At 41.0% G+C, this 15,185-nt stretch overlaps 1 protein-coding gene across 7 annotated transcripts in view; it reads left to right on the top strand.

The window, feature by feature from the left end:
• caska (calcium/calmodulin-dependent serine protein kinase a) overlaps positions 1 to 15,185 on the top strand; it is a 133,229-nt gene that overhangs the window by 100,173 nt on the left and 17,871 nt on the right. For 4 of the 7 annotated variants that reach the window (XM_041951241.1, XM_041951239.1, XM_041951237.1 and 1 more), the window contains exons 12-18: positions 4,307 to 4,384; positions 7,847 to 7,894; positions 9,591 to 9,671; positions 13,474 to 13,662; positions 13,797 to 13,875; positions 14,494 to 14,579; positions 14,761 to 14,829. In XM_041951241.1, the coding sequence (XP_041807175.1) occupies positions 4,307 to 4,384; positions 7,847 to 7,894; positions 9,591 to 9,671; positions 13,474 to 13,662; positions 13,797 to 13,875; positions 14,494 to 14,579; positions 14,761 to 14,829 (630 nt within the window). The remainder of the gene's footprint in view (positions 1 to 4,306; positions 4,385 to 7,846; positions 7,895 to 9,590; positions 9,672 to 13,473; positions 13,663 to 13,796; positions 13,876 to 14,493; positions 14,580 to 14,760; positions 14,830 to 15,185) is intronic. The other 3 variants (XM_041951242.1, XM_041951240.1, XM_041951238.1) reach the window with 1 other exon arrangement.

Here is a 15,185-nt window from a genome sequence, read left to right as displayed (position 1 = left end):
AGTCAGGGATGTTGATAGAGCTGGTAGGTCACAGCAAGTGTCGGTTGACCCACAGCTGAACAACTGGTTCACCACATCAACAGCCAGCTATCCATTGTGACAACAAAAGATCTGTTGGCAGGATATGGGGATTTGCAAGAATGTTATCAAACCATTGATTTAAAGGTTTAAAGGAAAGGAACAGTAAGAAATTAAAATCAGAAAATTCATGGACTGTATGTACATGCAGATATTTAGATTTGGAGCCTATCCTCTTTCTCGGATGCTTTTCTGGCATTGTTGGAGAAGCTTGCTGACACAACACAAATTAGTTCGCTACCAGGTAGAAGTTGTTACATGCAAGAAGATGATTCAAGGGATCTCCACTGATTTCACACATCAAAGTGTGTTTCCAGGGGTTTGGAAGTACTACTGCAAATGTGAAAACAGTTGTATAAAGCCTTTTGTGTTTCCAGAGGGGGCTGTGTTAAGTGTGATAGATTGCCTCATTTGATGTGATTTGAGTCAGCATCAGTACAAGTTAAATAAAAAAAAAATATTCTGGGGGTGTGGAAGAAGTGAGTTCACCAGACTTCTGTAGCCTGCTTCTGTGCTTGAGTGATCAGTAGCTTAGCGTCTCAAGGCTACATTAGCTGCTAGCATAATACATCAGAATCTGACCAAGCTGTCAGCAGTGAAGTTGCTTTGTGGGTAATGTAGGCTCCAGGTTTTGACAAGGAAGAAGACTGCATGAATATGATCGATTGGTTGGAATAAAAAAGGCAATATTTTTCCTATCCTGCCTCATCAATTTTGATCATTTTTTTAACAATCCTTTTTCAATGTTATAGATATGGAATGATAAATCAGTAGAATACCCTTCATGTAAGCCTTATTCCACAAAATTCCTTCTTGACATATACTCAACTGAAAACAATACAAGGTTCACCACCTTGTGAACACATGATTTTGTAAAGGATTTTACTACATGGTCTCAGAAACACTTAGTTGTCAGTAAACAGTTTGTGTGTGTGTTGTGTTAAAAGCCCTACCTGTTGCTAGAGGCTGGGTAGGTTGAAGTGGGTTGCAGGAGACTAGTGTGTGTGTGCAGCAGTGTCAGTGGGAGCCTGGGGCTGCAGATGTGTCCTTTTCAGCCTCATTTTCACACCCCTACCCTGCTCTGAGAGAAGGCAAGAAGAGTGCATCCTCAGACCGTGAAGGAACAATGGCTTCTATTGTCAGGCCTCAGTGCCATTCACAACAAGCACAACCTCCATCACTCTCTGTGCAGCTGAAAGTAGCCTCCACACCGCTGAAACACATAGAGGAAACTAGAAATCCTGTAGACACTGAACGGATGGAGCCTTCTGGCTTAGATAACTTGTGTCTAGTTTGCACTCTGTTGGCTGTGTTCTTCTGACAACCCATTTACCATCTCCTGGGTGAGTGTGTTTTCTTTCTGATGTGTTTGCAGGAAGAGCGTTTTGTCAAGAGATGCCTCAAGCTAATTTGAAGTCAGCCGGCATCCCCCTTGTGGATGCTGCTGATGTTTCACATGTATGTATAATGAGGTGCTTTAGTCAACAGCCTTGGTATTTCTTTTCCTTGTGTACGAGTTTCCAAAGCTCCTGAGGCTTCCTAGCTAATGGAGACAGGCAATAAGTTGCTCTTAAGGAAATGATGTCTGAATTCACTTCCCCAGTAGGAAAGTATGATATCGTACTGTTTCTCATCTTAAAATTAGAGCTGCTTTTTTTGAAAATCCTCCTCTGTCCTTGTCAATTCAGTTTGCAAGTAAAACCTGCTTCATTGTTTTAGTCTGGATTGACTAGAAGAGAATTAAACAAATGGATCATGTTGCAGAAAAATACCGGGTGTTTTAGTGTTCATTCATTGCATTAGCTGATGGTTTTAAACTGTTTTTGCCTCTGTAGCAAAACTGAAATGGAAACCAGATTGTTTTTTCTTTAGAACCTGTCTTAAAATAACATTCACAATCTAAGAGTTTATTAGAAAATATATTTTGTGTCAAAAACAGTAGCACAAAACAGCAACAGCTTGGTTGGCACCATGACATCTACATCAAAACAAAACATCAAAATATTATTGATAGCTGTCTCTATGCCACTCCATATCATTTGCACATAATTATCCATGGGCCATGAAATCATCCACAAGCATGGCTGCATCTGACAAACAGATAATTCCACATTACTTCATGTAGTGATGGTAGTTGTACGAAGGTGAGAAGTATGCAGCGTCTGAACTTCTCTAAAACTCACTTCCTTCAACTTTCTGTGTGTACAACCAAGTGCAATAACACAAATGTTTTGAGAGACGTTCAAACGGGTGCACAGTTTTACCCATTTGTACAATTCACTGTGTCTCACCTGTCTATGATGCAAAGCTGTTTGCCTCGCCTTTGAGTGTGGCCATTACGACAGCTGACACTTTTGTTTCTTTCAGCTGTGGTCCCACAACATACTCTACCCAGTTCCTCTGACGCAGTCTGAACCATTAAAGCGATCTTTGCTGTGTAATCCAATACTCCAATGGACAAAATGTAGATCATAAAGAATTTTTGGAGTTAATGTTGTAATGCTGTTTCTGCCATCAAAGCCCTGCAATGGTGTCGAACATCACGTGACTATGGCTGCTGCTGTTATTGTGAGGGGGAAAAGCAGAAACAGAGCTGGGTCTCAGGGTTGCATTGAACTGTCTGGTACAAAAGCACTGTTTGTCTGTGACTCTGTGTCTGCCTCTGACTGTTTCTGTGTGTCGTAACAGCGTCTTCTGCTTGTGTTTGTGTGAGACTGTGTGTGTGTGCACATTATGCAAGATTCTGTGTTTATCCACTGTACAGCAGGTTAAATAAAAAGCCACCAGACAACTTGCCCATCAAACATCACATAGTTTTGTCTCGAATATGCGAATAGTTGTTTTCTGTATGTTGTTAAAAAAGCACCCTCTGCTCTGCTTTGATTTGAGCATACAGCTGCTGCCTTTGTTGAGACTCTGTTTGAGGGCCTTTTCTCTACAGACATACAATCTCTTAAATACACCCACACTCCTCTCTGACTAGGCCCATACAGCCGTTCTAGTCAGGGCAGTTTATTAGTCAGCTGGGATTTTAATAAACAGAGCTCTTGTGTCTGTCATCCTTCAGTCAAAGAGATGAGAAAACAATTCCTTTTTGTTTAACAGTTTAATGTCAAGGAAAAAGAACGAAACAGAAAAAGTGGTATTGACACTCTCAATTCAAACTGAACTAAATAGAGAGAGAACTGAGGACAAAAATGGAGTAAATAAGGCTAACTACTTTTTTAACTGATAATACCAAACTTTTAACCAGATTATGTCTCAGCACACCCAAAGAGAGGTTCCTCCCTCAACAGCTCTCTTAATAATACAGTTTACAGAGAGATCTTGTAAACATGTAATGATAGAAATGAAAAAAGATGCAGTTGAGTTGCTGATTATACTTCAGATTTCAACATTTTTATGTTATTCTCTTTATGGTCATGTAGCCTTGCTGGCTTGATTGGCTTTGATTCACGGGTCTCTACTCTGACCGATTGGGAAATCTGTCTCCGGAGGTAGCGCGGTTGTCCACTTATTAGAAGGTTGGTGGCTCGATCCCTGGCCTCAGGGATCCCTGGTCAAGATACTGAAGTCCAAATTGCTCCAGATGCTGTGCCAATGATGTGTGAGTGGCTAATGCTCGTAATGAGCAGGTGGTAAAAAATGCTTTGAGTGGTGGTCAGACTAGAAATACGCTATATAAATATAGTCCATTTACTTTTGGCCTCATATGGCTGCAAGGCATTGTCCCAAAAAATAAATACTGTAAATAAACTGTGCATCAGCGTTGTCTGTCCTGACATTGCTTTTGATGGTACATCTAGTTAAATAAAGTAAATTGATGTTCTTGGATCACAATGTTCCTGATTTAAATACTAATGTTGCCAGTTGTAAACTATTTTCTTTAGTTTAAGTTCTTCTACATCAGCTTGTGTCCAGGAATTACAGGAACTTACTGACAAAGTAATTTGGAAAACCATCCATTTCAGAACTCGCACATCGTATTGTACTAGGTCAGAAAAGTCTCATTAAGTAATATTATGGGAAAGCAAACAAAATCAGGAGAAGCCATGTGTGTCAGTATCTCAGCCATGCAGCCATGATCACATTTTTCTTTACAAAATTGTCGATCAATTGGCTGTTAAAGTGGTGTCATTGATCATGTTGACCTCAACATTAAAGCTCATTTGAGGTGCTCTGCTCACAGTTACACCAGCTGACTGACTGTTTTTATCTTTTGTTTCAGCTCTATGATAAGATCAACACCAAGTCATCTCCACAGATCAGAAACCCCCCCAGTGATGCCGTGCAGAGAGCTAAAGAGGTGAATAACATACACAGTGTGCACACACATTTTCTGTCCTCCACTCACACACACTAACTTTGCATACAGACAACAATTAGACACACATCTGCATTAACTCAAGAACGTATACACTCCATGTTTGTTCTGTTTCTCTTCATGTGATGTGTGTGATAACAAATAATTGAATACTCTGTAGAGATGGCAGACTCAGTAGTTGCTAGCCTCTCACCTTAACTCACGTTTTCTCTCACTGCTTAGGCTGTGTTAATCCTTCTGGCATCTTGCTCACTAAAGCTTTGACTCCAGGCTGCTGCGGATCTTCTGCTCACCTGCTCTGTTCATTTAAGAAGCTGTTCTGAGTGTGGGGTCTGAGCTTAGCCAGGGGCCCTCAAGATATGTGCAGGGTGGCCTCAACAAAATGTGAAACGCTTCAACTGTAATTTCATTCCATATAGGTCATCTTAATTTTAATGTACAAGGCAAAATGTATTAATAATTAAAATCTTCATCAAAAGTGGGGCAGTAGAGTCTTAATATTTGAATTTATGTGTCTAGTTGATAAAAACCTGTCAGAAATCTAGATCTCACAATAGTCATATATGAGAACTAGAAGTGGACGTGGGTCATGTCTTGCTCTATATAGAAATATATTAGATATTGGATCAATTTAATCCTGAGCTGTCACAAAAAAAAAAATGAAGTGAAGCTTTAAAAGTCATTCATGCCATTTGAGCCAGTTTTACAACCTCAGGGATCAAGGGATCACCTTGTGTTTTTATTCAATAGGACTCTTCCTGTGTGTACGTTCTCTCGCTCCCTGTGACAGAAGGTTTGTAGCAGAGATATCTTTGAAAAATGTGTGTTGCTGAAAAGCAGAAGATCACTGAACCTTTTTTCATTTGCTTTATGTTCTTCTTCATGGTTAACAAACTCCACCACCTTCAGAAACTTGTAGACCGTTTTGTGCATAGGCTCTGTAGCTCAGCATAACCCCTTAACATCACAACTATAAATCTAGCTGTACTGCAACTGACAATTTGTTATTTTAAAAATGTTTTTTTCACCCAGACAGCCACCCATCCATTCATCTTTTCCATCTGCTTGGTGTCATGGGGTGGATTAAACTCCAGAATGGACTGAGAGAAAGGTGGTGAAACAGCACCACCAAGCATGACAGTTTACCAGTCCATGGCAAGACTGCATTAAAAATGTTACTAAAGTAAAAGTACATAATATCAGGGTTTAAAGTGTTAAAAGTTAAAGTAGTCAGTACAAAATGTGAAACTTAAGCTAGTAGCAGTTTACTGTTGTAGCCAGTCAAGGTGGAGCAAATGAAACTATTTTATGTTTTATATTTGTTTTTTTTTTATCTTAATTTGTAGTTACTCTGTAGTACTGTAGCTGTCATATAAATGTAGTAAAGTCAAAGTATAGTGGCATGAAATACTCAAAGTGCAACTTACTTGCTTAAATACAGAACTTGCATACATGTACTTAGTTACATTATATGACTGTAAAACACACATGAACATGGGCAGAAGGTTTCAATGGGCTAACTGAGCCACTGTGCTGTTCAGTTTGCTTCACAGCTACACTGAACTTTTATTGACTCAAAAAGACAGAGATTGAATTATTCAGTTATTTATGTTCAGTCCTCTGGAAGCTTCCTCTCAAACTTCAGTGACTTGTTGAGGGTTACAGTATTTGCACATGATCCAACTCCCTGCACTCTGGCCCATTGTCAGGACAGCTGACACAACAGCCTGATCACACAGAGCTGTTTTAATAGAGATCTCTGGCGTCTGTGTTTGACATCCCTCATTAGAGATGCTACTGGATGTAGCAGACACACACACACACACACACACAGTGAAACCATGTGTTTGTGCGTGGTTTTGCTTTCTTACAGAGAGTGTTGCATTATGGTCTCCAGGGTCTGACCCTGGCTATGATGAATTCACATACACTTTTTCAGTTTGCATTTATGTCTTAATCTCTCAGCATACTCTAACACTCCAGTAGGATACAGACTGGAGCTGGTGCTTAACAAGGAGTGTGAAAGAAGAAGGAGTGTGTGGAGGAGAATGTGGTGTGCATTGCATCTGTATCTGCCCTTGTGTATGCAGGCGACCACACAAAACACTGCTGTGTTTATGTTGTGTGCTTTGTTGAGAGAGCAATTAAAAAGTCTGAATGGTGAGGGAGTGAGTTAGGGATGGCGTCTTAAATCCCAGCGCTGTTACAACAGGGAAAGCCATTTATGGGAGAAAAGCTCTGTTTTATGTGGCTTTGGTTGATGTCAGAGACCTGGCTAATTAAGAAGGCTCTGGTACACTGTGTCCGAGAACTTCATGTCTGCTTAAAGAGCGTGGTTCACATTTTCCTACTTAAATCAGCCTCGATAGATCAGGAGTTGTGGATGGAGCCACAACAGATGAGACACTGTGGGCGTGAGGGAATGAAACCGCATTTTAGTACCATAGCTGCAGACTTTTTTATCTTCTTTGTAGTTTATACACACATATCACATGACCCACAGACCCACGTCGTTCATGACAACAGAATAATAGCTGTGCCAAAGAATCCCCTGCAGGAAATTGCCATTGTAACGAAAGCACATTTTTCAAACTATAGTCCGTCTATCTAGGAACCTGGAACGAACGCTGTCTTTTCTTCCTGTATGAACTAATCTATAATAGCCTGTCAGTCTTCTGAATGTTTTGACCCCACCACATTATTAATGTAAAGAAAAGTTGAAGAAGTCATTAATGCTTTTTGCTGATGAGTGTTTCACGCATTTTTGATACTAGAAGCCAATAGCAAAACCAGTCAATTCTCCTCTACTTTGGCATTTCTTGTGTTTTACCACCTAGCTGTATTATACAGCCGTGCAGGGAGTTTTGATGTTCTTTTTTTAGTCCATGCTGACTTTAAGCAAGGGTAATTCGGATATGTTTGAGGAATACTGGCCTAGGACTGCTTCAGTACAGTTTCACCTCAAATTAATTCATCATATAATCTTGGTTGTGCCTTTAGGGACAACCTCCTCCCCCTCCTCTTCTGCTTTACCTGTCTGCACTGATTCACTCTGGCTAACACTGAAATGCTTTGAACCAATCAGACCGCAGCTTCCAGTGCACTCTTGTGGGTTTCTGGCCCAACACAGCAGGGATAAGGTACTTCAAACTTCAACAAAGCTTTGTTCTGACTGCACTAATACACTTTTTTACCACCAAACTTCCCAGATAAGTTCTGTTAGTGTTGAACTAATCTTTCTTTGGAGTGAAGTTGCCTGCTTTGGCTGTGGATACTAATCTCACAAACTGCCCTAATTTGCAGCCAAATTGGATTGGCTGGCATTGATTAAAGAAGGGGGTGGAGTTTCACTTTCCTCTGACCTCTGTCGTCATTATACCCTCGAAAAACTGAAACAGAACAACACCTTTATAACCCTTCTTCCTGTGTCTTCCTCCACTTAAGAATTCCTCCCAAGATGAAGCAAGTGGCGCTTTGCAACATCTGGAATATGTAAGCCTCAAGATCTCGACACACCACTGCTATGTTCACAGTACTAATGAGTAGAGCATAAGGCAGAATTGGAGGAGGTTTGGACTGAGGGATAATATCCATGGAGTTCACTGCTGTGTAGCAGCTTCCTGTTCCTGTGTGACTCAAACAAGAACATTGTTTGTTTGTTTAGATAGGCGAACTTATTGGGGTCCACATAAATTTACAATGCTGCAGTGAAAGTGTTCCACATAATATCTGACATCTGTAAACCTAATGAGAATCAACAAATCTAGGACAAAACAACATAGTAATCAGAAACCTGTCTAGTACAATAGATAATAGTTGATGTACATAATATTATCACCTCTTAGAGAACTGAAATCATCAGTGAAGCAACAACCATTCCCTAACCACAAATAAAAGTGGGATGGATAGCTCTAACCCTCAATATTACATCTTAAAGAGCAAGAACAACACTATATTTAGCTACTCCATTTCTTTTGTAAATTTATACAATTTTAATATTTTATTAAAGTTTGTTTTACTACTTTGCCTAGCCATAAAAACTTGCAAAGAATTTCTTGTCATCATTGCTCGATAATTTACTGTTGTCTGTATTGAACCACTTCTACATGACAATAAAAAATCACCCTCAGATGACGGCCTAGTTAAATGATGTCTAACAGCAACACAGGAGATTTCTCTGGAGATAACACAAAGTAAGGAGTAACACACCCTGTTCTTAACGCTTTACTGTACGGAAGGTTAGTGATTGTAACTGGCATGTGTAGAAGACCTGTATAAGTAGATCCAATGTAGTTCTCTTCTTTTTGGTAGTACACAGTGTTGAGGATATTTATCTCCTGTAATGAAACACAAAACACAATGACAAACTGCATCAAGCTTTTTCAAGGTGGAGCGAGCAGCGTCAGAATAAATGATGTCTCCACAATCGAGCACAGACTAAACACTTGACTGTAGAATATTTTTCCCATCCTCAAGACACAAACATGTTTTATTTTTCTGTGTCAGTTGCTGCTCATGTTGTTTAGAGGCGAGACTGTTTTCTTGCTAAATTTCCAGCTGTTTTTAAGATTTGACAATTTCAATTTAAGTACCGGTCCCTGTACAGATGGCAGGGAGATGCAAACTGGAATTATGGATTATTAAGAATGGAGCACATTTTGATAAGCAAGCGAGTGCTGGCTCTTGGACATAACCTCTAAATGTGCTTTTTACAGTTTGAAGATGGTGAACACCTACATGTACACACACGCTTCCATTGATTGACAAGCTTATTTAAGGAAGAGAGTGCATAATAACATCACAATGCAGGTTTCAGTAGTACACACACACACACACACCCCCTCAGAGGCCTCACCTCTACAATGCCACATTCACCAGTCAGGCGCAACATAACTGGAGCTGACATCAAACCAAGTCATGTCAAAAGGGCAGGAGGAGGGGCAATGCCTTTACTCGCTATGTGGTATCCAAAGTTGGTCTCACATTGGCTGTGGGGATGTAGGAGGCGGTGTTAGGGGAAGTTTGAGGGGAATTGTAAGATTGTTTGGTCGCTCTCCATACGTTGTCCGAGGTGCAGCAGGTACAGCAAGGTGCTGAGGTGTGAGTGTGTATGTATATGCGATTTTGACAAAAAGAGGAAGAGCTTAAAACAAACTCTTCTAATGCTTTTCTCTCTCTACATCTTCAGGTACTGGAAGAAATTTCCTGCTACCCAGAGAACCACGAAGCTAAAGAACTCAGACGGATACTGACCCAGCCACATTTCATGGTGAGTCGAAAAACACACACAGCTCAGGCCCTCATGTCCATCATACCTCTCATGCGGGTGTAGAAGGCGTCTTAGCAACCATTTGGGACTGCTGACGACGCTCGCTGGTCGGAGCACAACTGAAACCGTGTGCCTCCGTTCGACAGGCACTGCATGGCTAAGCATTTTGCAATGTTTGAGGTGCTCTAACTCAGGTCAGGAATTTCATCACTCTTTCTGTCCTTGATGGCCTTCTGAAAACTGTGCTCATCAGCCACTGTGGCCTTATTTTCCCGCTGTCTGCCTGTTATGTTTTTTGTTTTCCCTTTAACTTAAAGGCAGGAAGGTAAGGCAAACTTTTTAGCACATTTTGAGGTTCACTCCAGATCCAGCAGCATCTTCTTACTCAATTCACCCAGCATTGGCAGTAAGAGGACAGTTAGCTCACCTCCATACTGTCCCTCTTACCCACAGGGGTTTCACTTAGGGACCATCAATAAGCTACTGTTTGACATAAAAAAACATTTTATTTTCAATAGCTTTGTGCTGACTTGACATATTAATGAAAATGATGATAAATTGGTCTCAAATTTGCAGTTTTTTCTATAGCTTTCATGTCATGTGAGTGACTGAGTCCAAATCATTATCAAATTATATTACTGCAATGGACAAATAGGACATACTTCTTTAGGATTTTAAAATATTATGCAGCATTATTCTTTATTATTTTTTCAGTATCTTGTCTCTCAATAGCTTCATGTGACCCTCCTGTAGGTATCTGTTCACTGGTCACATTGGAAAGCTGTTTTCCTTCATCACTGATTTTTTTTATTTTTTTTGTTTGGGGGTGCTTTTTTAGCCTTTATTAGAGAGAGTAGTACAAAGTGGAAAGGGGGCGGCATGCAGCAAAGAGCCACAGGCAAGGACACAGCTGTAGTACACGGGGTGCACGTTCCACCAGGTGAGCTACCTGAGGCGGTCCCCCTTCTTCATTCTTGTCTTCACCTTTTTTTTTTTTTTTCAGACTTGTGGCAGTTTTGTCTTTACTGTCCTTTTCTTTGTCTGCCCTCAAATTGGTCTGGTCTAAAATTGATGTGCCTCTGAACACCATCTAAATAAAATTCAAGAGCAATTGTGCTGGAATAGATCAGTGTTTAACCTGGGTCAGAGGATCTGAGCAGTGAGGGTCAATCAAGTCAAGGGAAAGTCACTCTAGGGCTGTCAGCAGCCTTCTGTGCTAATCCTACCACATTAGTGCGTCTGGTTTCCGTCTCTGATCAGTGGCCTACTCAATGTCAGATAGATAAACCAGAGAGGGAAGCAACTGTGATGCAAGGGAGGAGATACATAAAAGGAGACAAAAGAGAGAAAACTGAATCAGAATGAAAGCATAAGGAGTGATAAAAGATCAGTCATAAAAATGAAAGGGAAGGAGGGGAACCAGACTGTGAGAAAGGAGGGGAGGTGTGGATGGAGGTCAGTAAGGCGTGTCTGATGCGATGTGCTGTGTCCGGTCAGAGGCCTGCCTCACTCATAGCGCTAAAAGAGCGTAAACTGACGTAGGGAGGGAGGAAAAGAGGCACCACCGTGTTCTACATTCCAATGAGTTCAAGTGCAGATGACACCAGAAGAGCCACAGTGGTGGCAAAAAATACTTCATTACAATGTGGAACCAATTTAATTTTCATTTTATTTTGTATACAACTGTGTAGATTAGTAGTATAGTATTGCATAAGATCATACATATAACCATATCATATGTTTTTATAAAAAATAACTAAGTTTCAAATAAATGTAGTGAAGTAAAAAGTACAATATTTCCCTCTCAGCAGACAATGGAAGCACTCAAATAAGTTCAAGTATTTCAAAATTGTAAATAAGTACAATACTTGAATAAATGTACTTTGTTACATTTCACCACTGATGAGCCATGTTGTTTATGAGTGTTTGAGTGGATTTCAATAGTTTGAAGGAAGTGATGTCCCCACCACATAGTTCAACATTTTGAGAAATACAAATATAATACTCATTTCTTTCTTTCTTAGCTGGATACCACGAGTCTATGACAAAATCATCCTACCAGCACCTCTAAAGCTCTCTAACATGATGCAGCTTGTGTTTTATAATTCAAACAAAGACCAAAGTGGGCTGGGGCAAGCAGTGTTACCATCCCTGTGAGGTCACAAAGCACCTGCTAAGCTAAGCTATCTGGCTATTGGCTGTAGCTTCATATTCAACCAACAGAGTGGTATTGATTTTCCCATTTGACCTGCAGCAAGAAAGTGAAAAAGTGTATTTCCCAAAATGTCGACCTATTCCTTTAAACATAAAAAACATTGGTACATGATGTCACTGTCATATGGAAGTGCTGTCCGTGTCTGTGTGTGGTGGTGGCGTCACTTGCTGATCCTTAGCAGTTTCATTTCAGACTGCAGCAGAAAGCTCTGCTGCATTTGAGCTTCAGACATGCTTACTGAAAATGTAGCTTTTGTGCACAGTGCTACAGAGATGATCAATAAAATAGCTAAGCTTCTGAAAGGCTGTTTAATTCAGAAAACAAATGACATTTTCTTTTCTCCAGCTATATTAAAGAATAGAATCTGTGGGACTTTACATCATCATCTTATCTTTCAATTACTTTTATGGTTTATGAAGTTCACAGCAGCGTTGAATACTGTAGGTTGTTTTGAAACGTTTTTCTTTTCACAGAATTCAACCGGGGCATCTGTTAATCTTAAAATCTTAACTCTGTCCCTTCCTTGCTCTGCTTTTATTATCGCTCACACTCGTTCTCACTTATCTTTACTTTTGCTGCTTTGCTTTTTTTTGTTTTCTCACACTTATTCAACCACAAACACACAACACTGAAAGATTACCTTTTATACCTTTTTACCTTTTTTAGATAACCTTTTAACCCAGTCCTCATTAGGGCACAGTCTCTCTCTCTCTCTCTCTCACTCTCTCTCTCTCTCTCTCTCTCACTCTCTCTCTCACTCACACACACACACACACACACACAGGCAAACTCACACAACCTTAACCTCTTCATGTCTTGGACCATGAAGTTTCTGCTGTGTGTGATGTAGTTTGACAAGGAAGCTAGAGACGCTGCCATTGGCTTCATGTGTCTGCCTCGCTAATCTAATTCCTTCTCTTGAGAGTGTTTGTGTGTGTGTGTGCGTGAGCGTGCATGCAGGTGTGATACTGAGGGAAGACAGTGACAGATTTGCCCTTTGCTGAGGTTTGTTTGCTGTCTTCTGAATTTTAGACTGGTTTGTTAAAGTGCCACTCAAGGGCTTCTGTGGCTGTCAGAGGAGTAGAGGCGAACACTCTGTGGGTGTGAGGCAGCAGCAGGCTCTGCAACTTCACAAAACATCCTGCTTTAGCTCAGACAGACAGAGGGGCTACAGACCAAAGGTATCCGTGCACAAGAGAGAATACCTTGAACTCTGGCAGAGGAGAGTCAGAGATAATCATGAAATAATCATGAAAAGACAATCATTAAATTCTTTCAATTACACTCTTTAGCTTGTGCTACAAGAAGGTTAGTTTCTTTGAAAACGTCTTTCACAAGTAGCAGCTGAAGTGATGCAATGTTTGGTCAACCTCCTCGAGGTTGGGCCAGAGGATCCACCACCATGCGTGCCACCAGCACTCTGGTACAGCTCGGTGATGATAGGGTTGCACACCTTCACACCTGCACATAATGAAGGGGTCTTCATTCCATACACTACTTTGGCAGTCCACATTCAACTAAATTTGTCTCCATATAAAGTCTGAGCCGAGCCTCACTCCCGCTCTGTGTTTGCTTGTGTGTCCACAGGCCTTGTTGCAGGCCCATGACGTGGTGGCTCACGAGGTTTACAGTGACGAGGCTCTGAGGGTGACCCCTCCACCCACTTCGCCCTACCTGAACGGAGACTCCCCAGAGAGCACCAACGGAGACATGGACCTGGAGAACGTCACCAGAGTCCGTCTGGTCCAGTTCCAGAAAAACACAGATGAACCAATGGTACTCATTTGAATATATTTGCAATACTCAAACACATTTCCACTGAGATGACAGAAGCGCTTATTGTTAAGACCTTATGCACTAAATCATCTACGGGTTAAAGATTTTCATATTTTGTTTGTTAATTCATGCAGGGTATCACGCTGAAAATGAATGAGTCAAACCACTGCATCGTTGCCAGGATAATGCACGGGGGAATGATCCATAGACAAGGTACACTTTTTCTTTCTTTCTTGCTTCCTATAAGCTGCATTACTTCATGACATCATCTAAGTAATATTACCATAGACATTGAACACTAGGAAAAATCCATTTGCAAACTGTTCTGGCTTTTAAATGTATCCTGATTCACTTCTAATGTCAAATGGGACCATACCAAAACAGGTTTGGTTTGCATGAATTATCATGTTATTATTACTTTAAATCTGTAGGAGGCAGGAGGACAGGAACATTTCAGATTTTCCTCTGTTAATATTCTGAATGGACAGTCAGAATAAAAAAAAAAACTCCTCCTTCATCTCGTGAGTAGTGTTCTCTCATGCATCCATTTTGCCTGCAATTTCAACAGCTGCTGTCGAAGGAAACACTTGGTCTGCTTTTTCACTGTGACTGTAGCATACCGTTAATTAGTCCACAGTTGATTTACCATGTAGTAACTGAAAAGCCACCTCAATTACAAAGCATCTTTTCTCTACTATAGTTGTGATGGGAAAAGCGCACCAGAGGCTAATAAAATATAGTGTGGCGCTGTAATGAGGAAAAGGTTTGATTACACATTTGTCTTCCTCCTCAGTCGTCTCTCTGTCCTTAATGTTTTTCTTTTCCTTACAGGAACTTTGCACGTAGGAGATGAGATCAGGGAGATCAATGGCATCAGTGTGGCAAACCAGACTGTTGAGCAGCTGCAGAAGATGCTGGTGTGTGTGTGTGTGTGTGTGTGCGTGCGCGCGCGCGCGCACACACATGCGCGGGCGAATGCTTATGACTAAGTGTTTCAATGTATCTCTGCATTACTGCGTTAATCAGCAAAATGTCACATGCTGAGAACTGAACATATGACCAAACTCACAGTGTGTGTGTGTGTGTGTATGTCCACAGAGGGAGATGAGAGGAAGCATCACATTCAAAATAGTGCCAAGTTATAGGACGCAGGGCTCCTCGTGTGAGGTAACACCTCTTCCTCTCCTCTTTACTGCTGATCGTGCGTTCCTGATGTGATTACTAACTGCTCGTCTGGTTGCTGAGTGTGTGTGTGTGCGTGTAACCCAAGTATGTTGTGTGTCTGGGGTGTGCTGTGTGTTTTGCTGGGGCTGGGTCAGATATTCAGCACACCAATTTCACAACCAAGATACCGGAACCTCCTTCTCCCCCTCTGGTCCAGGAATGAGCCACACCTCTCTGTGTGATCCCGTCCTGCTCCTGCCCATAGACCAACCACCACAACTGTACGCACATTCACACACTTACAATTAATATCTATACCGTTGATACACAAGTCGACCAAAGCTCATAATTTTGGTCTC

This window comes from Chelmon rostratus, chromosome 13, assembly GCF_017976325.1.
Source record: "Chelmon rostratus isolate fCheRos1 chromosome 13, fCheRos1.pri, whole genome shotgun sequence".
In the NCBI taxonomy this organism is placed as follows: domain Eukaryota; kingdom Metazoa; phylum Chordata; class Actinopteri; order Chaetodontiformes; family Chaetodontidae; genus Chelmon; species Chelmon rostratus.
The sequence above is the reverse complement of the archived record's forward strand: the minus strand, read 5'-3'. Positions and strand labels throughout refer to the sequence as shown.